At 41.7% G+C, this 25422-nt stretch overlaps 1 protein-coding gene across 20 annotated transcripts in view; it reads left to right on the forward strand.

Moving 5' to 3' along the window:
- The window catches only part of MPDZ (multiple PDZ domain crumbs cell polarity complex component), a 101944-nt gene that overhangs the window by 70249 nt on the left and 6273 nt on the right, over positions 1–25422 (forward strand). For 19 of the 20 annotated variants that reach the window (XM_039566522.1, XM_039566520.1, XM_039566528.1 and 16 more), the window contains 15 exons: positions 1600–1762; positions 2362–2558; positions 7574–7665; positions 7929–8019; positions 8347–8427; positions 8964–9056; positions 9148–9222; positions 10580–10757; positions 11529–11674; positions 11994–12077; positions 12184–12377; positions 12633–12780; positions 16040–16126; positions 24419–24515; positions 25162–25205. In XM_039566522.1, the coding sequence (XP_039422456.1) occupies positions 1600–1762; positions 2362–2558; positions 7574–7665; positions 7929–8019; positions 8347–8427; positions 8964–9056; positions 9148–9222; positions 10580–10757; positions 11529–11674; positions 11994–12077; positions 12184–12377; positions 12633–12780; positions 16040–16126; positions 24419–24515; positions 25162–25205 (1770 nt within the window). The remainder of the gene's footprint in view (positions 1–1599; positions 1763–2361; positions 2559–7573; positions 7666–7928; positions 8020–8346; positions 8428–8963; positions 9057–9147; positions 9223–10579; positions 10758–11528; positions 11675–11993; positions 12078–12183; positions 12378–12632; positions 12781–16039; positions 16127–24418; positions 24516–25161; positions 25206–25422) is intronic. The other variant, XM_039566524.1, reaches the window with a different exon arrangement.

Raw genomic sequence — 25422 nt, forward strand, 5'->3', positions numbered from 1 at the left:
GTAGGTGACAATGTCTTTCTTAGAATTTTGTTGCTTCAGTTTAGGGATGTTTGGTATCATCTTAGGAGATGACGTTGTCTTAGATTTGAAGCATGGTGCAATATGACTAATGATACAAAAAGTCATATAACACTTATATGCGTTCTTTATAAAAATCATTGGCTTGGGTGTCACATTAAAACTTCCCACACTTTTAACACTTAGTGACTTCTTAGTTAAGTTCCTAGAACAAGTTCCTAAATGAAAGGAAAATCTTTTTCAAGCAGAAGCAGAATGAGAGAACTGAAATAGGGCATTTGCAATTTCTTTCTATCTTTGGAGTTATAGAGTGAAGATATGTCATTTTTGTTTAGACATGGGACCTTTCTTAAATTTTGAAATTACTAAATTAGTAGCTTTCTAGGTTTCTCAACACCTTCAGTTTTAAAGCCGATAAAGTCTTCCAAGGTGTATGTTGTTATTCATTTCACTGTTGCTCTGATGGAGAGATTACCTGAGGGGTTTTTGCACCTAAAGACACCACCTGAGATACTGTGTTCAAATTTGCTGATGGAGGTAGTGAGAACTGAAAGGATGAGAACAGGGTTATGAATCTAGGGCAGCACACCTGAAAATTTCAGTGTTGGAAAAAGACTTGTTTTTCATTTGAAATTCTTGTTGTTTACTTCAGTAGCTGATCTGCCAAGTATCCAGGTCTCTTGAGCATGCATAAGCTTTGGAGTGATGGCATTCAGACAGAAGTTTCTTGCTTACATGTTTACCCTAAACAAGGCAGAATTATACAAATTTCACATAGTGAAATCCCTGATCAGAGTCCATATTCCTCAAGGAAACTGTCTTGTATGGAAGCTTGCAAGACTGTGGATTTGAGCATTTAACCATTATATTGCAGTAGTCATGTGTTTATACCTCTTAACTTTTTGTGAATATGGTTAGAGCGCATCAAGACCAAAAGTATTTGTCTCTTGTGATTTAATCTTTATCCTCCTTTGTTTGATCTCCTCTGTGCAGCTTATAGAAAGCTAGTAAATGAGACTGAAAAGGTCCAGTCACTATGGATTTCTTCAGTTATCATCTGTTTAATTTTGGTTTTTAACTGTTCTATCAGTTCATATGCCAGTTATTTCTTTTTCCTGTAGGTATTTTTGAAAGTACCTGGTTTTTTGTTTCCTTTCTCTTTCCTTGTATTTGGCTTGCAAAGCATATGATGGGAGGAAATTATATGTGATGACTTTTAAAAATAAAATTGGTTGTAAGTCTTTTACAAATCTGGCATTAAAACAAAAGCACTTGAGTCTTCATAAGAGGCTTTTTCTGAAACAAAAAGTGGCACATAAAACTTTACTGAATTGGGCCTTTACTGTGAGTTGTTTGCTTCCAGATACATTTTGGTGTGATGTTCTCTCTTACCTTGCCTGGTGTTTGTTTCTGTCTTTGATCTCTTTCCGCCTTTCTGTGTGTTATTAATTTAGAGTTTGAGCTGCTTGGTATTGAAACTTTGAAGCTGTAGTCATTGCCATTTTGACATTTTTGTATACTAGTTTTCCCTACATAGAGTTTGCATCTTCTTAGCCATTGCGTTTTTCTTGTCCTCCACAGGCATTTGGTCAGTCAGATGTAGAACCAGAAAAGACTTCGCTTTGTAACTTGCCTCTGCCCCCTCCTTCAGCATTTTCAGGAATGAGCTGTGATGTTGCACAGTCATCTTCTATCAGAGTCCCAGAAGATGTGGAGAAGGAGGATGAGTTTGGTTACAGCTGGAGTAAGTTTTTTCTGTGATAATATTTTAAATACTCAGTATTAAAATTGCGCTGTATAAGACACAGATGTGGGGACATCCAGTTTGAACTGCTTCTTTCTCATGTACATCGTGGTTTGGGTGTTCAGGGTTGCTGTTTTAGTTGTGTTTGGTCAGATGCACATGGAAAAATACAAAACTCACTTCTTTTTCTTCATTGCACTGCAGTCTTGTTTTTCCTCCATGGTCCAAATTCAATGTAGGAATACTTGAAGAATTTCATTGTACTCCAGGTAACTGATGGCAGTGATCAGTGTTATAGTTTCTGTTACCTGAAGGTGTTACTGGAGAGAAGATTACTTATTGTGTGTATGAAATTTAATTTTTAAGAAAATTTATAATATTTTCTGAAATTATAAGGAAAACAAAAAGCTAGAAATATTATTATAAATCACCTAAGGCTTAGCTTAAAAGAAGGTGTGGTTTACGCTGAAAATTTCAACATCCATTGTGGGCTTCTTCTGTCAGAGACTGCCCACTGAGCACTGATCTTGACTCTCTAGGTGACTTGTGAAACTTTCTAATGTAAATCCAACCTCTGCTACCCACACTTTTACATTTAGAAAAGATCATGCAGCGCTATGGAAATCTACCAGGAGAGTTATACATGATTGAGCTGGAAAAAGGAAAGACAGGTCTGGGACTTAGTCTTGCTGGTAACAAAGACCGATCCAGGATGAGTGTCTTTATAGTGGGAATTGATCCAAATGGAGCAGCTGGAAAAGATGGCAGGTTACAGATTGCAGATGAGCTGCTAGAGGTGAGTTTTTGCAATTTATACTGAAACCCAAATGTACTGATTTCAAAGACCATATTTCTTGCTGAAATATATATGTTTTTCGGTGGCTTTTGAAATCCCAAATTTATCCAAGTTCATATCTCTATGCTATCAAATTTTCCTTCTGATGTATGCCAAATAGTTGTAGCAGTTTTTTTTCCTGGTTATAGTAGAGTTTGGTGCTAATAACACCAAGTTTTGGGTTAGAGCCCTGTATGCACCATTCATTTAAGAGTTGGACTCAATGATCCTTGTGGGTCCCTTCTAACTCAGAAGATTCAGCGATTCTGAATGAAGGTGTGTTGAATAAAAATGTGGGACAACAGCAGTTTCTGAGTTATGGGGATGTTTGGAATGGCAGTGAATTGCAGATCATTAAAAATATTGAAGTCCTCCAGTCCATCTATCTGTGGAGTACTCCAGACTTTCTAATTAGTTCTCTGTTTACTAGAAGTGGAATAATAGCAGAATATTTTTCTATTGTGCAACACAGAGTGTGGAAATTAAATGGGGGAAACAGGAACATACCTATTTTTATTATGGACTTCTAACTCATGACGTATTTGGGTGCTATTTCCTAGTGGAGTGACCGAACCACTAAATATGCAACTAACGTTTCCAGTACATATGTGAGCGAAAACTATTTCTATATTCCCACAGCCCAGTTGATGATACTTGCAGATGTATACCCTACTACAGCTTTTCCCATTCTTTCTGGTAGCAGTAGGTAACATGACCCTCACAGAAATGCTTTGTGTAACTTCAAAGCTATGTGTGGAGGTGTTTGAGGATGTACTGGGGAAACGGTTCAGAGAGGGAATGGTGAATCTGAACAAAGCTTGAGGGAGACATTGAGAAAGTAAATTATATAGGGTGGAAGTTGCAGACTAGGAAAGAAATTAAGGATTTGTGACACTGTGGACCAAGCCTCAAGGAGAGAACTTTGTTGCAGACTCCAGTGTTGTGAGACAGTTCTCTTGAAACATCTGTTTTTAAAATCCTGATGTTGAAGAGCTAGAATATTCTGAGAACACATTGAAACGCATCTGTCTGAATCTGACATCTTGTGATTTCTTGTTTACTGTCCACACTGTAAACTTGCAGACTAATGCTAAGAAATTGCCTCAACCTCTTCTGAGAGGAGACATCTGAGCTTGCTCCCTGTATTCCCAAGCAGCTGTCCAGCAGCTGTTGGGGGCCATGTCCCATCACCCCACTTGGCAGCCTGACCATGTATTTTTCACAAGCCTGTGGCCAACACTGCAGGGAGTGCTGCATTTGGATTGTTGACTCCAGTGTAAATGACAGGGCTCAAGACCCCTGTGACATGCCTGGTGGACACACCCTGCATAGGAGATGGTTGCTGTTACGCTCAGCCCTCTGTACAGTGTCGTGCATCTGTTGCTCACTGCTGTGTCTGTGCTTCTATTAGTGCTACCTGTGTGCATTGTATTACTTTCCCCACAGAACTTCAGCACTGTGGTTTTCCATTTTCGAGAAAAAATGCAACTAATAAAATGCAAGCAAGTAATGGCCTTAGTCTGTAAATTCACACTGATAGCTCCTCTCCTATCTGAATCATAGGTGCTTCAGGGTGTTGTAGTGAGTCTGCTCTGCCAAATGGAAAAAAGATTGCCAGGTCACATCTTCAGATAGTAAGTGTGGAACCGTAGAATGGCTTGGGTTGGAAGAGACCTTAAGGATCATCTACTTCCAAGTCTCCCTCAATGGCCTGAGTTGCCAACCACTAGATCAAGTTGCTCAGGTCCCATTCAATCTGACCTTGAACACTTCCAGAGGGAGCATTCACAGCTTTTCTGGGCAACCTGTTCCAGTGCCTCACTATCCTCTGGATAAAAAGTTTTTTCCTGACGTCTAATCTAAAACTTTCCATTTAAAACCATTGCCTCTTGTCATATCCCTATTGCCCACGTAAAAAGTTACTCTTCCTCTTTTTTTGTAAGCCCCATTTAGGTTCTGGAAGGCTGAAATGATGTCTCCCCAGAGCTTTCTCTTCTCCAGGCTAAAAAGCTACAACTCTCTCAGCCTGTCTTCTCAGGAGAGGTGCTCTAGCTCTTTGGTCATATTCATGGCCCTCCTGTAGAGCTGCTCTGACAGATCCACATCTTTCTTGTGCTGAGAACTCCATGACTAGAGGTAGAGTCTCATGTGGTTAGAGTAGATGGGGAGAATCCCCTCCCTTGATCTTCTGGTCACACCTCTTTGGATGCAGCCCAAGATGTCATTCACCTTCTGGGCTGTAAGCCTACAGTGTTGGCTCATGTCCAGATTTTCCTTCAGAAGAATCCCAAAGCCCTTCTTTGAGAGGGCTGCTCTCAATGACTTCTATTCCCAGTCTGTACTCTTGTCTTGGATTGCCCCAACCCAGGTGCAGGACCTTGTAATTGGACTTGTTGCATCTCATGAGATTCCCACAGACCCACTTGACAAGTGTGTCCGGGTCCCTCCAGATAGCATCCCATCCTTATGTTGTGTCAACTACACCAGTCATCTTCGTGTCATCTGCAAATCTGCTGAGGGTGCACTTGATCCCTTCATCTGTTTCATTGATAAAGATATTAAAGAGCCCTGGTCCCAGGACAGACTTGTCACCAGCCTCTACCTGGACACAGAGCCATTGACCACAACACTATGCCTGCCTCCATCCAGCCAGTTCCTTATCCACCCAATAGTTCACCCTTCAAATCTGTCTATCTCTAATTTGAAGGTAAGGATATGGTGTGGAACTTTGTCAAAGGTCTTACAGAGGCTTAGCTTGATGTCATTGGTTGGTCTTCCCTTGCCAGCCATTGCAGTTGCTCTGTCAAAGAAGGATGCCAGATTGGGCAGGCATGTTTTATCCTTTGTGAAGCTGTGCTGGCCGTCTCAGATGACCTCCTTGTCTTTTATGTGCCTTAACATTGCTTCCATGAGGATCTGCTCCATGGTGTTCCCAGGCACAGAGAAGGGGCTCATTGGTCTGTGGTTGCCTAGATCTTCCTTTCTACACTTTTAAGAAATGAGAGTGATGTTTTATGTTTTCTACTCACTGGGGACCTTACCTGACTTCCATGACTTCTTAAGTAGGATGGAGAGTGCCTTGGCAACTACATCAGCCAGTTCCTTCAGGAACCTGGATTCCAGATCATCAAGCCCCATTGACTTGTGCCTATTCAGTTTCATCAAGTGGTCCCAAACTTACTTTTTGTTTACAGTGGGAGAGAATTTGCTTCCCCCAACCCCCACCTAGAGGTTCAGTAGCTTGAGAGTTGTGGGAAGCCAGACTGTAATTGAAGACTGAAGTGAAGAACTTTTGAGTTCCACACCCTTCTTCATGTCCATTGCCACCAGCTGGCCCTTCTTGTTTGTCAGGGCGGTACACTCTCCTTGGCCTTTCTTTTCTGACCCCTTATAGAATCCCTTCTGATAACTCTTTGCATCCCTTGCCAAAGCCCGTTGCATCTGTGCCTTAGCTTTCCTAAACCCATCTCTACACACATCCCAATCATATCCCTGTACTCTTCCCGGATCATCTGTCCCTAGTTCCACTAGCTGTGCATTTCTTTCTTACTCCTCAGTTTGAGGAGCAGATCCTTGTTTAGCCATGCTGGTTTCCAGCTTGCCTTGCTTGATTTCTTACACATGGAGATGGAGTATCCTCAAAAAGCTGCCAGCTCTGGTGAGGTCCTCTGTCCCTAAGGACAGTTTCTGAGGGAATCTCATCCACTAATTCTTTAAATGTCTGGAGGTTCATTATTCTAAAGATCAGGGTCAGTTCCAGCTACGCTCTTTTTCAAGTCCGTGTTCCTTGAGATCAGTTATTTAACCAGGGCATGGTCTCTACAGCCAAGGCTGACTCCCGTCTTAATCTCTCTAATGAGCTCATCCGCACTGGTGAGCATCAGGTCCAGTAACTCTGCTTCTCTGTTTCGTTTGTCCAATACCTGGACCAGGAAGTTATCCTCATGCACTTTAGGAGTCTCCTGGATTGCTTGCAGTCAGCTGTACCACTTTCCCAGCAGACATGAAGATGGTTGAAATCCCCCATCAGGATGAGAGCTTGTGGGCGCAATGAGTTCTGTATCTGAAGCAAGAAATCAGCAGGCTCGCTGTGATCAGGTAGATGTGGCAGACCCTAGACACAAGGTGTCCCTTGCTCTTGCTGTCCTTCATTTTTACACACAGGCTCTTGAGCTATTTTCTTGGCCGTTTCTGAGGCAGCTCTTCACAATCTATCACACACAGCACATGTCTGCCCCTCCTTCCCAGCCTTTCTTTTCTGAGAAGGTTGTAGCCCTTGATTGAAGTGTCCCAGTGGTGTGATTCATCCCACCAACTGATTTCCAGTTTCTCTTGCTTGTTACCCATGCTGCCCATATTAGTGTAGAGGCACTTAAGCTGGGTTATCAACCTCTTCACCTTTTGAGAAGAACCCTCCTTAGTTCATTTGGGACAATTCAGAGTTGTTTCTCTGCTGCTTGGTGTTTCCTCGTTCCTCTCTGACACACAGAAATACATCCCCTTCCCTCTTTCTCATAAAATCTAGTTTAAAACTCTGCTAAATGTGCTAGTGTTCAGACTTCTGTGTACAAAGTGCCTGGCTCAGGGGTGCAAAGTGCCTGAGATTCAATAAATAATAGCAATCTCGTTGCAGGATATAAGCAATTCATTTATTTGTTACGGTTAGAATTTCCCATGGCCCTGCTTAATCACCTCATCAGTCATGAAGTGATCAATGGCAACTGAAAATAGGTGATGTGCCAAGTTAACCCAATATAACTCAGAGAATGACATTTTTAGCCCTGTGACAGTGTTAGTCTGAAGTCAAACTATAGTGAATACTTTTACTGGAAGAAGGGAGTGAAAGCAGGACGTAACATAACTCTCTTATACAGTTGCTGTTTAGCCAGTGATATGGACTTTTTAGGCTTAAAAATTAGTTTAAGTATAAGGAATTAAAATATTTTGGTAAATAATTGCTACCTTTCCTTATCTAGATAAATGGCCAAGTCCTTTATGGCAGGACTCATCAGAATGCTTCCTCAATAATCAAATGCGCACCATCTAAAGTAAAAGTAATCTTTATCAGGTAAGTTCTGGTTAAAGGTTTGGCTGAAAAGGTTTAGTTTTTAATGTGCTCAAGTTTCACACAGTGTTTGTTATTTTTAATTTTGGTAACATAGATGTGCTTTTGATACAATCTTACTAATTGTTAAATACATCTTGGAGTTTTCTGTTTTGATATTTGTTTTGTGAGTGCCATAAACTAAGAACCAGATTTAAACTTGTCTTAAGAAATATGGGGTGGTACTATTACCTTATTACTACATTCTTTAACTGACTGTATTGCAGAAACAAAGATGCAGTAAATCAGATGGCTGTTTGCCCTGCAAAGTCAGTAGAGGCTTCACAGTGTACTTCAGGCACACTTCAACACCAAGAGGTAAATATTTGTTTTTCTTACTTGACCAAAATACGTTGTTCTGGATAGAGGAGGACCCTATCTGCTTCGGAAATACGGTAAAAGAGAAAGAAACCCAATAGAAAAACAAGTGAGATTTTAGTAACGTTGCTAAATTTAGTACAGCTGTGATTGATTCTGTTTCGTTTTATATTCTTCTATACTATGAAGTAAGCCTAACATTCCCATCAATAGGGTTTTAGAAGTTTAAGTGAAACTAGGAAATGAGCAGATTGACTTTAAATGTTTTTGCACTACTTTGTTTTGATGCAAAATGTTTTATATAGTCGCTTTTTCTTTTTCTCTTAGATTGATTTCAGTGTTGCAAACCCAAGTGCATTTTCTGACTTGAGTTCATGTAAAAACATTCAGTATGTGGAACTTCCTAAGGTATGTACTGAATCTATAACAGTCACATTTTTATTCAGTAGCCATTCAATTTTGTAATGCAGTCCCTCTTATGGCAAACAGTCTCTTAGTTACAAGAAGTTAGTGAAGAGATTTCTAGAGATCTTCTGTTCCTGTTTGGGAATGGACAGGACTGTTTTTGATTTGCCAATTGCTTTGTGTCTCTGGAAGAAGTATTCTCTTGTTCTATTTGCAGAACTTTTGATAACCATTTACTGATGGTTCCTCAGGTAAAATCAATGCCCTAATTGTTTTAAGTAACAACTGAATTACAATTTACCTTGTAAGTTTCAAAGGGGTGGGTTTGAATTTAGAAGTGTTTCAGATTTATCTTGGTAGTCAGTATACTGTTTATAGGTTGGCAGAATCTATTCCAGAAGTCATTTAAAACAAAAATATTGGTGCATTGTGAAACCCCAAACTTGGTAAGTCAGCAGGCTTCACTAGGCTTTAGTGAATGTATTCTAACATTTTGATATCACAGTACTTAACCATTTGCATTTTTCTGTTTGCCCCAGGATCAAGGAGGCTTTGGAATTGCCATTAGTGAAGAAGACACAACTAATGGAGTAGTTATTAAAAGCTTAACAGATCATGGTGCGGCTGCGAAGGTGTGAGAATGTTTAAAATCTGATTAGGGAATGAAGAATGTTTTTTGGAGTAGCATCCGTAGTTCATATTTTTTATTTTATGTTTTTCCAGGATGGACGTATCAAAGTCGGAGATGTGATTCTGGCAGTGGATGATGAAATTGTTGTGGGATATCCTGTAGAAAAGGTGCTTCTGAAGTGTCAGGAATGTTGCAGAAAGCACACTGCTTAGTATAGGAGGTGATTGTGTCTTAAACTAGTGAGGTTCTCATGGCTATACTCTTACTTCATTTTTCAAAGCTGGCTAAAAAACCAAAGATCTGCAGGCACTGTCTGGATAAGGAAACTACTGAAAAATAAGCGAAATCCTAAATTTACAGCTCAACTATTATTTTATATTAATGCAGTACATGAATCCTCCTATCTCTGCTTTGAATGTGGTTTTATTTTCCCTGTGGTTCAGACCTAATGCCTGAGAGACACTTAGTGCGATAAAAAGCCATGAACTATTGCTTTATAATGACTCTGCATAGCTAGTCCACTTTAAAAGTATTAGAACCAGTAAAACTAATATGTGTAAATTTACATGAGTGAGTTGTATCCGTGGTAAATCAAGTCATAAACTGTGCTTATCCATGGGAACTGTCTGTAGCAACAGCCTCATTATATTCCAAGCATAGTATTTCAACCCTTTGGAGAAAAATGTCTCCATTCCTAAATAACAAGATTTATTTCTAGCTTCTAGCTCTGCAAACTCAATTTGGGTTCTGTAGTGAATCAAGGAGGCCTTTTTTCTAGCACCTGCCTTGCTACTAAGAAAAGTGATTCTTTAGGCATGAGTAGATTACTTTCTGTATGTTAAAGGGCAATTAGGAGAGCATCAATCTTACCCTCTGATGTACTGCTATCTCTGAGGCAGTAAATAAGTAAGAGATAGTGAAGTTGCCTGTAAGGAGGTAGGGGTAGGTAAGCTTTGTAAGAACAAAGACTGAGTAAGTAATTTCTGAAAATAGCACTACCTAAATGTGAAGTGTCAAGAGGATTTGGTGTCTTTTCTGCAAGATGGCAATTGATTTTGAAGGGTTTTCAGTATCTCTTTGAACTAAATTTTGCGTTGTACCCTAGTGTCTTTCTCTTCCTTCCATAATTCAGGTAATATTTTCAGGTTTTTCTTCCAGAATGACAGTTGCACATTTCTTTAGTTCAGTAGATATTTTGGCATTGACTTCTGTGAGATCAGAATTTGGCTCCACCCAGCATTAAAAGGCAACACTTTTTTTTTCCCCTAATAATTGCTATAAATATAGTATTTTGTCTGGAGAAGCCACTGAAAGACTGCAGCATTCTCACCTGGTATAGTTTGGCAAAGTTTCATGGAAAAATGTTGCTTAGAAAAAATCAATATTTTTCTCTGTTCCTTACAAGAAAACCTGCAGGACTGTGACTAGTAGCTCCAGTTTGTGGAACTGTTACTCTGCTTATTTTTGGTTTGCAACTGAACAATCCAGTTACGCTTTTCATAGGCTTTTATCTTTATCATTCAGTTTATTAGTCTCCTGAAGACATCCAAATCTGTGGTGAGGCTTACAATCAGCCCAGCAGAGACAGATAACCTGACTACAGCACCAGCCCCTTCCAGCACTGTCCCAGCAGAGAAGAGGAATATACAACCACCAGCAGCTGTTCCTCCTTCCAGCTCACCAGAACCAGAAGCAGTCAAAAGTAATGTTTTTCTTGTGTGTCTGTCTTCACTGGGGTTGTAACATAAAAACAAAGACCCAGCTTGTAAGTTTTCCCTTTCTGCATGCGCTCCACTGTCTTCTGCACTTTCTAATATTCCAGATTACATATTCATATAGATAAAGCATCGTTCCACCATACTAAAGACCTACCTCTTGCCCTGCTGTTGTAGAGGCAGGAGGATGAAAGGATTTTCTCCTCCATCTCAAACATGCAGCAGGTGCCTTTGTCATGGTTGTCTAGAACTAAGTGAAAGGCATTCCTTTAAATGAGGGAGAAAAGTAATGTCATTTTTTGTAGAAAAAGGGGATGGTTGAGACTGTCTTGCCATTTATGAGCAGCCACATTTGACTCTTCTCCTTCAGAGTGGAGAGTTACGATGTTTCTGATGGATGATGCCTATTGGTTAAGCAACACGCTTCTAACTTAATAATAACTCAAGTAATGCACACATCATATAGATGTTTAAATTAAATTCTATCCTAAATAGAATATGTTATGTACAACATCTTCTTTGGCTGTCCAGACTGTAATCCAGGCACTTGATGGTATAAAAACAGGACACCTGCAAGTAAAACTACAGGATAGTACTTGTCTGAGGAGGAGGGAGAATTGGCAGCATCGTTCTCTGTGGATCAGCTGTTCAGCTATTGCTGTACAGCTGTCAGTGAACTCTGAAAAATGTTGTTTTAAAGTTACTTTTCTAATACCAAACCCTGTTACTGTAACCAGGATGTTTCATTGTTGTTTTAGACACAAGCAGGTCTTCAACTCCAGCCATGTTAACCTCTGACCCAGCTACTTGTCCCATCATTCCTGGATGTGAAACAACCATTGATATCTCCAAGGGGCGGACTGGTCTTGGTCTGAGCATTGTTGGAGGAGCAGACACTTTGCTGGTTGGTTGGAAAAATATGTGTGTCACTCAAGTGAAATAACAGTAATGAAATTAAAGTCTGATAGAAGAGATTTTTTGTCATTTGTTTCTATAGCATTTATTGAAAGATGCAAAAGAAAAAAAACAAGATAAAAGCCCTTTCTAAAATTAAAAGTAAAAATGAGCTTCTTAAATATTTTGTTATTTTGTTCTGCATGCATCTGACTTTCTTTCCACCTGACTTGTCATTTATGGATTATAGTAGCAATTTTCAGTTACTTTTGGTTCAAAATGGCACCTGTTCTTTCAACGTGCAATTTTGTTGTTTTTGTTGTTGACAGGGAGCGATCATTATCCATGAAGTATATGAAGAAGGAGCAGCATCTAAAGATGGAAGACTGTGGGCTGGCGATCAGATACTAGAGGTATGGTGATTTCTTTGGTTGCTTTTGTTTTCATTGCTGGTCAGGCCTGTTGTATTTGTCTGCTGTAAGGTGCTGCAGAATTTACCATTGTACGCTTTCATTGCAGGTGAATGGAATTGACCTCAGGAATGCCACACATGATGAAGCCATTAATGTCCTCCGACAGACTCCCCAAAAAGTTCGTCTAACTGTGTACAGGGATGAAGCTCAGTACAAGGAGGAAGACATGTATGATGTGCTGAGTATAGAGCTCCAGAAGAAGCCTGGTAAAGGCCTTGGGCTGAGTATTGTTGGGAAAAGGTATGTAATGTACATGGAGATTCAGTGTCTGGAACTTCCTTATCATGTTTCTTTTGTGGTCTGGTGCTCAGATCCTGTGGACTTGAAGGCCATACATCTTATTTTTGTGCCTAAGCTAACCAGCCTTTCCTAGAGGAACTAAGTCAGTGTTACTTAACAGAAAAATGAGACAATGTTTATTGTGTTCCCAATAGGAAACCAATAATACAACTGTCAAACAATACTGTAATATAAAATTCATGTGTGTATTTGCAGAAATGACACAGGTGTGTTTGTGTCAGACATCGTCAAAGGAGGAATAGCAGATACAGATGGGAGATTGATGCAAGGAGACCAGATATTGACAGTGAATGGAGAAGATGTCCGAAATGCTAACCAGGAGGCAGTTGCAGCTTTGCTAAAGGTATTGGGAAAAGAGAAGATGGGTAAGAGTGAAAGATTGAGATGCAGATTTTTTGCAAGTTTTTAACTTTATTCAGACTGAGATCAGACTGTTAATGGGATGTCAGTGAGATGAGTTGTGGATCCAAATCTAAGCTTCCTGAAATCTAGAGCATTCATATTTTGATACTTTACCTGATAAAACTAGGAGTAATGATGGTACAGAAAGCCATACATTTACAGGGTTTATAGAAGACCTTTACAGAGTACCATTAACTAAAACTACCAAAAACTTAACACTGTATTTTGTCGAGCAAACTGATAACTGGTTAACTGTTTCACATTTTCAGAAAGTTATGCAGAACTGACTTTAAATGATGGAGAATTCAGCAGAGTAGTTGTGCCAAAAGTGACTACTTTCATAGTTTGTTTACAAGGGCCTGTAGTGATAGGACAAGAGGGAATGATTTAAACTAAAAGAGTAAGTTTAGATCAGTTGTTAGGCACAAATTCTTTAGTGTGAGAATGGTGAGGCACTGGAATAGGTTGCCCAGAAAAGGTGTGGATGCCCCATCCCTGGAACTGTTCAAGGCCAGGTTGGATGGGGCTCTGAGTAACCTGGTCTACTAGGAGAGGTTAATTTTTGTTTTATTATATATGTTGTGTGCCACCTTACATCCATTAAATATTACAATGCATTTTTCAGGGACCAAGCATTTGGTATAAGAAACTGCTTTCTCAGAGTTTACTGAAGTAACTACCTGCAGCTCTTGGAGCCAGTCTATTCTTGATAAATTTTTTGTTTCTGATGTCTTTCCCTTATTTCCAAATCAGAATGAAGTCAGATATACAATATTTCCTGTAGTCTGGCAGGAAGTTCAGCTGGTCAGCCAGCTTGTCTGTTTTTCAGTCCAGAGTTTTGAGACACGCTGCATGATAAGGATTCCACTGAGTCAGCATTTTAAATGGAGAACTGTTTCACTGGAAAAAAAATTATCAGATGCTAATTATAGCTGTCTCTTGGATACATAGGCACATGGTTATGCTCCTTAACACTCACATTCAAAGGTATATTTTTCCAGATCTTTTGGATTTATTGGGTAGGAGGAGTCCTGGGGGAGAGCAGTGGTCAGAAAGCTGGAGATAGGAGGACTTCTGTATTCAGCATGTGCCCATTAATGAGAATGCCAGAACAGGATCTGTGTTGTGACAATGAACTTGTTAGTATACTCTTCTTTGGTTATAATACTTTTCCATTCTTACATGACAGTTTTTTAGTTTTATTTAAGAACACAGCATTTCTTCTTCATATGCTGTACCTTTATGTCTCCTCTGAATAAAAATGCCGTTTCATGTGGAAAGTTCCTTTCATTTTGAGAAGCATTTTGGAGTATCTTACTGAAGATGCTTAGCTCCCATTTACCATTCTTGTATTAAAGTTTTAAGTACTTAATCATTGCTCAGTAGTACTTGTAATTAATTTTCATAGCCTTGAGAACTGGGCTTTTAAAATACCTTAGATTATTGTTAATAATTATTTTGTTTACATAGTATAAGTGGAATAAAGCATGGTCACTCACATGTAGGCAGTCACCACTTCCCGTTCAGGTATCCATTCAGTTCTCATTCATGAGAGTAGGATCTACGAGTAAATTGTCTTGGACTGCCTAAAATGTAATTTGCTAGAAAATAATTCTATAATCTTTGGAAAATTCCAGTGTATTTTAAGTAAAATGAGACAAATAGAATGTGTCATCGGTCTGAGCATTTTGCCTGTTCTTGCAGGGTTTCTTTTGAAGTATCCCTTAAAGTACGTGACAAGATTATTAGCTTTTCCCCTCACTAGACTTAATGGACCTTTCAAATGGAAGCATTTAGGGAGAGAGAAAGGTGTAATAAAACTAAATGGGAATTGATTTTATTCACAAGTTCTGTTGGAAAGTATTACCTCCTACTTTCACACATTATAGTTTTAAAATCTCATTTGTGGGTTTGCATATTTGTGAGGATGTGGTAATTTTTGATACATATTTCCTCAATATTCCATTTGGAATAAGAGTTGTCCATATGGTTTAATACAACTAAATTCATGCAAGCAAAGAATGGTTTTGCCTGAGCTTTGATCAAGTCTTTTCCAGGACTTAGAGAAGTCAACATTACTTATGAAATAAAAAGCGATGAAGCAATAAATCTTTTTTAGTGTCACTCCTCAGAGAATAGCAACAGAATATGAGGCATTGAAACCTTGTTTGAATGGATATGTCTGGTTGGTTTTGATATATTCGCCTGTTACTGTGAATTTTTCTGACAAATGCATGAATCTCTCTTAAGATAATAAAGTTAAAACACGATAAATAAAGGCAACCTCATGTATTAGTAAGTTCTTTGAATGCAGAAGTTTACACTGACAAATTCCCAGTAAAAGGAAAAAAAACCAAAATAGCAACAAAACTGATATTTCTGTATTAATACATTGCAGATTGATGTTTTCTTTTGACACTACTTGTATTACGTTGAAAGTCGAATTTTCTTAGTCTTTTTTGTGATAATAACATCTCTGTTTTTTCAAAATAATGTCTTGATTTTTAAATATTTAATTGCAGGGTGAATGTCCTCCTGAGACATGCATTTTATGTAGACTCAATAGCATAGTTAAAATATTAAAGGGTAGTGAAAGAACTTTCCCATGTGAAATCAGTCCACATCACCCAGCTTATTGCTGGGAGTCAAATGCAGAAACTTCACTTAAACTATAGATGTTTAGGAAATTTTCTGCCCAAAATTTCTTTAGTTATGTTGGTGTCTATGCAGAGTAACAGATAATTTCAAAAGTTTGACAGAGATGAGTAACTTCCAGTTCAATTACCATGTTCTCAGTCATATCAAGAGAACTAATGATTAAGACTTCGAGGTGTTATGCTGTTTTTAGTTTTTATTGTGAAAATTGTATGTTGACATTGTAATTCAGAAGCTATTCCTTATTAAGTGCAGTGGAATAGAATTAGTATTCTTGTGTGATTTTCATATCTGCATTATAATACTAATTGATACAGTATAAAAAATGTATCCTGTTCAGTATTCAGTATCATGGTGTACTTTGTGTGTCTCTGATCCTGCCATGGACTCTGTCAGCAAAGTGCTCATTGCAGGGTTGCTAGTCCATAATTCTTATCTCTGTCCATTTTTTTTTTTCTTCTTCCACTTTCTAGAAAGTCACTTAAATATTGTAGGTTTTAGTCTTGTAGACAGAAGAGAAGTGTTACAAGTGACTGTTTGTTTAGTGTTCCTTAGGTACAGTAAGACTAGAGGTTGGAAGAATAAAAGCTGGGCCATTTCACTCTGAGAGGAGAACATCCCAGGGCAGCCAGGTATGTAACTATAAAACTGGTTAGTTTAGGAGAAATAATGTTAAATAATGAAAGCAAATAGAAAGATAGATTTTATGATTACAATTATTTTTCACATACCTGATCCAAGATTGAGAAATTTTGCAGCTTTTCAGTAGCCAGTTTATATGTTCAGCTTAGCATATTGTATCTGTTATAGACAGGATCCAGCCAAAACTGCAATCCAGAAATGACTTTGCTGCAGGCTCCAGCCTGGAAGCACAAAGAACTCCAATTCTCACCAATACCAGAAGAAGTTAGAGTCAACTTTAAACCTTTAGTTACTTTCAGAGTAGTTGGCATGCAGTGGAGTACTGCTTCAGTAAGCTTAGGGAATTTCTCCATTCCTTGCATGTTCTTACTGTAATCTTGGCCGCCAGAAGCAGGAAACCTGTGCCCTTTCCATCACACTTCTCTTATTTTATTGTTGGTTTGATGGTGGATTGTTACAACCTCCCATCAGTTTCTACATTTGAAAGTACTGCATCAGTTTCTGCATTTGAAAGCACCTTCCATGGCATAGCAGCTCACACTGTGATTGTTTCCAGTAGGAGCTGCAGTTCTTAGAACTCACAAATTACCGTAAGAACTTTGTCTGGTTGTGAACTGGGGATGAAAATTATCAAGTATTAAATATAAATAGTTTGAGACACAATTAAACAGTTTCCAGTGAGCAGGTTAAGACTAGATAAGACTAAAATGTTAGGCTTTCTTCAAAATTAGTATTGCTAAACAACATGGAAACATGCAGACTCTGGTTGGCCTTATTCTAAGGTGAAGCTCAAAATGTTGAATGTTTTGAAGAGTGTCACAGTCAGTGAACTAGTCTCACTGGGAACCATGTTGTTCCTTTACTTGCCCTGCAAGTATAGCGTCTCAGTTTTGGAGACAAAACTTCAGGAGGAAAGGGCCTCCCCTTTTCCTCCACCAATAAGACAAGTGGTTCACAAGAAGTGGAAGTGGGAAAAAAACCCCAAACTGTTTATTAACACACAAACAAAACAGGGTAGAACAGGATTAAAAAAACTTCAAAATACAACAAATTCCCACAGAGGGAACAGACATGTGGGCTCGGATCAGCCAGGGTTGCCTCCACAGGCTCCCCAGACCAGTGAGGAGGGAAGGGAGGCAGTCAGGCAAGGGGAAGGAAAGGGAAAAAAGAACAAGAAAAACCCAACAGAACCTTTTCCCAGCTAGCTGGAACACAAAGGAAACCAAAAAGCAGCACAGCGCTCCTGGCGTACTCCCTCCCAAGCTGCGCCGAGCCCCCCGAGCCCCCGGGCTGAACTGTTCCACTGCCCCCTGGGCCCCGTGGCTCCGGCCCCGCCCCCTGGGCCCATCTTAAAGGCACAGCATCCTTGGGCATTGAGCAGACAGTTAAGGAATAAAGCGGCTTCATAACATCACCCCAGGACATTCCACCCCTTATTCCATACCGTCTGCTCAATGCCCAAATTAATACATTTCAACTTTAAACACACACGTTTATACATATATACATAACTATATACAAACAGTGGCAGCAGCCTTCGACAAACATACATAGACATTCAAACATTACAAGCAGTTCTCGTCCAACATCAAATCTCCCTGCGGTACACAACGTGTTTCTCCATCCTTCTGCATTATGCACCATGTGCAACCTGGCCCCTGAGCAAAGACAACCCCATGGATGTGTTTGTCTTTACGGAGTAATCCAAACAAATTTTCCCAGGAGTCCCCTGACATGCACTGCTGGGACTTTGTCTCCATCTACTGTATGCAGGGGTTCAGATTGGACAGGCCCTGCTCAGTTGGTGGAGCCTTGGGTGTTCACCAACCATGTGGCCTTAGCTAAATGCATCTCCCAGTTTTTAAAAGTTCCCCCACCCGGTGCCTTCAGTGGTTTTGAGCAGGCCATTGCACTGTTCCACTTTGCCTGCCACTGGTGCATGGTAAGGGATGTGGTACACCCACTCAATGCCATGTTCCCTAGCTCAGGTGTTTATAAGGCCATTCTTGAAATGAGTCCCACTGTCAGATTCAATTCTCTCAGGGGTACCATGCCTCCAGAAGATCTGCTTTTCAAGGCCCAAGATGGTTTTATGGGCTGTAACATGAGGCACAGGGTAGGTCTCCAGCCATCCAGTGGTGGCTTCTACCATTGTGAGCACATAGTGCTTGCCTTGGCAGGTTTGAGGCAGTGTGATGTAATCAATCTGCCAGGCCTCCCCATTTGGACCATCGCCCACCAAACCACAGGGGCTTCACCCGCTTGGCCTGCTTGATCGCAGCGCATGTCTCACAGTCATGGATCACCTGGGAGATACTGTCCATGGTTAGATCCACCCCTCAGTCTTGTGCCCACTTATAGGTGGCATCTCTGCCCTGATGGCCTGAGATATCATGGGCCCATTGAGCTAGGAACAACTCTCCTTTATGTTTCCAATCGAAGTCTACCTGTGACACTTCTATCTTTCCAGTCTGATCTACCTGCTCATTGTTTCGGTGTTCTTCATTAGCCCTACTCTTGGGGACATGGGCATCTACATGGTGGACTTTCTATTAACTATCTTTCTTACTCGGGCAGCGATGTCTTTCCACTCTTCAGCAGCCCATATTGGTTTTCCCCTGTGCTGCCAATTAGCCTTTTCCCACTTTTCCAGCCATCCCTACGGAGCATTGGCTACCATCCATGAATCGGTGTAGAGGTAGAGCTTTGGCCACTTCTCTCTTTCAAGCAATGTCCAGTGCCAGCTGAACGGCTTTAAGTTTGGCAAGTTGGCTCAATCCACCTTCTCCTTCAGTAGCTTCTGCAACCCATTGTGTAGGACTTCATACGGCTGCTTTCCACTTCTGTTTCATCCCTATGATGCGACAAGAACCATCAGTGAAAAGAGCATAGCATGTGTCTTTGATGGCAGTTGGTTGTATGGTGGAGCTTCTTCAGTATGCGTCACTTGCTCTGGTTCCTCTTCATCAGTGAGACCAAAGCTTTCACTTCAGGCCAATTTGTGATTATTTCTAAGATCCCAGGGCAATTTGGGTTTCCAATACAGGGATGTTGTGTTACGAGGGCAATCCACTTGCTCCATGTGGCATCGGTGCCATGGTAGGTAGAGGGAACCTTTCCTTTAGACATCCACCCCAGCACCGGTAGTCGGGGTGCCAGGAGGAGTTGTCCTTCAGTGCAGATTACCTCTGAGGCAGCTTGGATTCCTTCATAGGCTGCCAAGATTTACTTCTCTGTTGGGGTGTAGTTGGCTTCAGACCCTCTGTAGCTTCGGCTCCAGAATCCCAGTGGTCGGTCCCGAGTCTCACCAGGCACCTTCTGCCAAAGGCTCCAGGACAGACCATGGCTCCCGGCTGCAGAGTAGAGCACGTTCTTCACTTCTGGTCCTGTCCTGACTGGGCCAAGGGCTTCTGCATGGGCGATCTCCTGCTTGATGTGGGCAAAGGCTTGCTGCTGTTCAGGGGCCCCATGGAAATTGTTCTTTTTGCGGGTAACCAGATAGAGAGGGCTCACAGTCTGGCTGTACTCAGGAATATGCATCCTCCAAAAACCTATGGCACCTAGGAAACCTTCTGTTTCCTTTTTGTTGGTCGGTGGAGACATCGCAGTAATCTTATTGATGACCTCAGTGGGAATCTGATGCTGTCCATCTTGCCATTTCACTCCCAGGAACTGGATCTCTTTAGCAGGTCCCTTGACTTTGCTCTTCTTGATGGCAAAACTGGCTTCCAGGAGAATCTGGATGATTTTCTTGCCTTTCTCAAACACTTCTGCTGTGGTGTTCCCCCACACAATGATGTCATCAATGTACTGCAGATGTTCTGGAGCCTCACCCTTTTCTAGTGCTGTCTGGATCAGTCCATGGCAGATGGTGGGACTGTGCTTCCACCCCTGGGGCAGTCGGTTCCAGGTGTACTGCACGCCCCTCCAGGTGAAGGCAAACTGAGGCCTGCACTCTGCTGCCAGAGGAATGGAGAAGAATGCATTGGCAATGTCAATAGTGGCGTACCACTTCGCTGCTTTGGACTCCAGCTCGTACTGGAGCTCCAACATGTCCGGCACGGCAGTGCTCAGCGGTGGAGTCACTTCATTCAGGGCACGATAGTCCACAGTCAATCTCCATTCCCCGTCAGAATTGCGCACAGGCCAGATGGGGCTGTTGAAGGGTGAGTGGGTCTTGCTGACCACCCCTTGGTTCTCCAGCTCGCGGATCATCTTGTGGATGGGGATCACAGCATCTCGATTTGTCCGATACTGCCGGCGGTGCACTGTCGAGGTGGCAATTGGCACTCGCTGCTCTTCTCCCTTCAGAAGCCCAACTGCAGAAGGATTCTCGGTCGGCCCAGGCAAGGTGTTCAACTGCCTAATGCCCTCTGCCTCCACAGCAGTGTACTAGTTTGAAAACAAACCAGTGGGAGGCACAAAGTCAGAATAACAATTTAATGGGGAAATTAAAGAAAAGGAAAAAAAACTAAAAGAAAACACTGGTTCAAACTGACAGAGTCAAGATAAAACCTGACTCCCTGTTAGTCAGGGTGGTGGTAGCAGTCTGGTAGAATGGTGGCTGCAGTCCTCTGAAGCGGTGATCCTGTAGAAAAGGGTCTGCTCGTCCTCAGAAGGTCCAGTGGTGGCTGTGTAGCTCCTGTCCTCTGGAAATCCAGTGGAAAGGTTGTCTCTGGTGTTCAGAATCTCAGAATATATCCAAGATGGAATGCTTGGTTCCTCCCTCTGGGTGGAGCATCTCACAATGGGATGATGAGTCAGGAGGCCAAGTGTTGATTAGGCTCATTAACAGAAGATAGTCCGAGGGAGTTATCTCTGAGTCATGCTGCAGGACAATGATGGGCCATTAATAGAAAGATAGTCTGGGGGGAGGAGGCAAGGAAACACTGCCCCACCTGATTTCAACAGCTCATGAGGATGGTAATAGAATACTCTGCAACCCAGGACAGCAGCTATTCCAAAGGCCCACCTGAGTCCCTTCGGGTCTTTGAAATACCCACTCTGGGGAGAATCTATGCCCAGAATACACGGGGCCCGTGGGCCAGTCACAATAGGATGTTTCTTCCACTGCTTTCCAATTGGTCTCATGTCGGCTTCAGGAAGTGTAAACTGCTGCGATCCCCCTGTCACTCCAGAAATAGAAACCAGTTCTGCCCCCACGTGTCTCGATGGAATCAAGGTGCACTGCCCGCCCGTGTCAACCAAAGCTTCATATTTCTGTGGTTCTGATGTGCCAGGCCATCAGACCCACACTGTCCAAAAGACATGATTTTCCCTGGCCTCTCCCTGGTTAGAGGCAGGGCCCCTCTAGTCCTGGTTATCATTTGAAACTTGAGCTACTTCCCCTCTGGTGGAACTCCCTCTCTCAGCATTACCATCCTTCAATTCATCACCCACGCTGCCAGGACAGAAGTTGATTTTCCATCCCACCTCCTCATGTCTTCCCCACTGTCACACAGGAAGAACCACAGTTCAACTCTTGAGGTGCACCCTCTCTCCCTAGCTGTGGGACATCTGCTTCTGGTAACAGGGCCTCTGGTCTGTACTGATGCAATTTGGAGAAAGTCCTCTTTCAGCTCCTTCCTGAGTTTCTGATGAGTCTTGTCCATCCTCTCTTCCATCTTCTGTATGGTCTCTGACAGACTCTTTTCCACAGCTGCAATTCTTGCTTGTGTTGGGCCATGCACAGTGTCTGCATACGCCCGGAGCCTCCTCACCATAGGACTCACTGTCTCATCCCTGTCATTCCATGTCATCATTGCCAAAGCAGGGACATATTCTGGTGGTGCGTGTTGTGCAAGTTTCAGCCACATCACTGGTGTGCATTTTACCATGTCAGGGCTCCTAATTGCTTGGTCATCTGAGAATATGATCTCTATCACCTCCAGTTCTCTCAGGCATTGAATCCCTTGTTCCATGGCCTTCCAGGGGTTTTGCTGCAGCTGGAGACCTTCCCGGCACAGGTATCTTTCCTTCACACTTCTTAAGAGCCGTGTCCAGAGACTGAGAGCTTCAGGGTCACTTGTCATCCCTTGGTCAATACTTAAATCACATGACAGGGACCCCAAATGCCTCGCTTCAGTGCCATCCAGAACTGTACCATCACCTGCAGCATCCCAGATTCAGACCATCCAACTTAATACAGTTTTATCAGGCCATCAGGTGTAATCCTTCCTCAGGGTAGGAAGGCTCTCTATGGACAGGGACTCAGTAATGATCTCAGGTTCCAATTCCTCTGCTGGCTGTGAAGGTCCTGACTGCACATCATCATCCACTGGGCAAATGGATTTGGCTTTGTGTTTCTTTCTCTGGACAGGGGCAATTGTTATTGGTTTAGGCTCCCCATCTGCTTTAGCTGCACCTGGAGTGATTGGGGTGTATGCTGGCTTATTCTCCTGCCCCTCTGGCTGTATCTTCTGCCCTACAGTATCTAACAGCGTGTGGTAAGCGTTAGCCAGGATCCAGCACATGGCAATGAGCTTTTCCTTTTCATCAGCGTTGGTATTGCAGCTTTCCTTCAGATACTTCCCCACCTCAGCTGGATTCTGAATTCATTGAGGGGGGAAGTTCTAGGCTATTGGGTCAGAAAACTGCTTCAGGGTCTGGCCTATGTCCTCCCATACCCCACAACACTTAGGATTTTCTACAACTGGGGCTGGTGTCTGGGCAACCCCTCTGGAAATCTCCACCCTTATTTTAGACTACATATTTTACTTATTTTAAGCTGGAGACTACATAGAGGAACCCTGCTAGATAACATAAGAAAGTGGTATCTTTAACATCCAGGGGAAACTGGACACTTTCAAAAGGTGACGTGCCAGATATGAAAGGGAAGAAGGAGGTGAAGGGCTGGGAATTATCATCCTCTGCTTTTCCCCTAACAAACTGAGTGTAATTGCTAATACATTCCAAAAAGAAACTACCAAGGCCAGAATGGAAAAACAACATGACATACACATTCTCGATGGTTTCCATTACTTCCATCAAACTTCAAGAAATCACTAGCACCAGGCATATTAAAATGGCAGTCCTGCTTCTTATTCCTGACTTATAAAAGGTGTAAGCCAGGGAGCTGCCTGCCCATAGCTGTGGACACGTACTTATGGTTAAGTTCCACAGAAAAATTATTAAATCAAACTGCATGGTCTTACTGCTATAGTTCAATACAAAGTGATTCAAAGCAAAATGTTGGTGGGTTGTTTGTTTGTTTGGTTTTTTTTTCCACTTTCACGTGCCCCTTAAGTTGGGCGCCAAATTTATGTCTTGGTTTTTGAGACAAAAGTTCAGGAGGAAAGGGCCTCCCCTTTTCCTCCACCAGTAAGACAAGTGGGTCATAAGGAGTGAAAGTGGGAAAAAGAAACCAAACTGTTTATTAACACACAAACAAAATGGTAGAACAGGATAAAAAAACCCCTCAAAATACAACAAATTCCTGGAGAGGGAGCAGACACGTGGGCTCGGACCAGCCGAGGCCACCCTGCGGGGCCACCCCCACAGGCTCCCCAGACCGGAAAGGAGGGAAGGGAGGCAGTCAGGCAAGGGGAAGGAAAGGGAAAAAAGAACAAGAAAAACCCAACAGAACCTTTTCCCAGCTATTTGGAACACAAAGGAAACCAAAAAGTAGCACAGCGCTCCCGGTGCACTCCCTCCCAAGCCGCGCTGAGCCCCTGGGCTGAACTGTTCCACCGCCCCCTGGGCCCCGTGGCTCCAGCCCCGCCCCCTGGGCCCATCTTAAAGGCACAGCATCCTTGGGCATTGAGCAGACAGTTAAGGAATAAAGTGGCTTCATAACATCACCCCAGAACATATAGTGAAAGTCTTTCTGGAAATTGTGCAGGTGAGGCTGAGTGGAGAGCCTCATCTTAGTTGTAGCTGATGCAGTAGGTGAACATTTGAGAGCCCACATGAGGATGTACTGAGATCTGTCTTTTGTATTCTGTCCTTACTGTGGTACTTGTGGCTAGCTTGCATTAGAAGTTCTCTGTAAGGTGATAGAAGGTGCAAATACCAGGGCCCTGTTGGGCCGTCAGAAGAAGCACTTCAAAGCTTTGCATGGGGTTGTAGACATACAGTTTCCATTGGTCTAATGATGTTTCAAAAAGGAGCTGTCTAGTGTGACCAAAAAGTATGTGGAGTTCTCTGACTCAGTTTTAACTGGGCACAGAAAAAACAAAATGCTGCAGAAAAGACACTGAAGTGTATTTTACAAGTTACAGTTTTACTTTTAGTAGCTGGGTCAGTGAAGCTCCTCTCTAATCCCACTTTAACACTGTGTGTAGGTCAGTGAAGGAAGTGGCAGTCTCTCATCGTTCAGTTTCCCAGTTTCTGGGCCCAGTGCACCTGAGGTCTTTGAAAGTGGCCTAAAGAAGAATACCAGTAAGTTGGAGAGTTTTTTAGTGCGTTCAGTGTTTTATACATGTGAACTGGTAGCTGAAATCTTTCTGTTAGAATGTTATAACTACATGATGCGGGCCTCAAAGTGATTCGTTAGTCAGTAAAACGCTGCAGAAGTGGTTACTGCTCGGTATATCATACATATCTTGTAGTAGCTCTTTATAAAAGGAGCTAGCAACTTCTTATGTCAGCGGTTTAGATACTGACAATCTAAGTTGAGCCATAATTTTATATTTAATCTAAGTACATTGTATGATATGCTGTCTCATTCACAGAAATCTAGATACATGTGGAATAGCTGTCTCATGCTTAAATTTAGAACAAAGTTACTTCTGAAAAAAGTATTTCTGGAAAATAATAATGTTTTTTCTATTCTATTTGAGCATGCTTAGGAGTCTTATTCCAAAAGCTATTTAAATAGAGAGAACTGTTGCTTCTTTCATCTATTCTAGAAGTATTTCAATCCAATTAATGTAATGACAGCCACTGTCAAAATCAGATTAAAATATGTGTAACAAACAAGCAGAAAGTTAGAATCATCATAGTGATTTGGATAACTTTATTGGAAAAGTTTTTTAGGAATGCTAGTTTAACTTTTTTTTTTAATTTATTTTAATTCCTTTGACAGCAGCTTCTGAAATACAGGGACTAAGAACAGTTGAAATAAAAAAGGTAAGTTGTAGCATGCAGTGGGATATATCAGGAATAGGTTTTGTAGATGTTGTCAATAGGTTCTTTACGGAATGGAAGAAGTCTAGGCCTACTAATTGTTTTTGGAAATTAATTTGTCTGTCTTTTCAGTTCAGGACTGCACTATTTCCACTGCCTGTATTTTTATGTAAAATAGTGGGACTTATGCTATCATGTTTTGTGAGCTGTGTTGAAAGCA

This window comes from Corvus cornix, chromosome Z (genome assembly GCF_000738735.6).
Source record: "Corvus cornix cornix isolate S_Up_H32 chromosome Z, ASM73873v5, whole genome shotgun sequence".
NCBI lineage: Eukaryota > Metazoa > Chordata > Aves > Passeriformes > Corvidae > Corvus > Corvus cornix.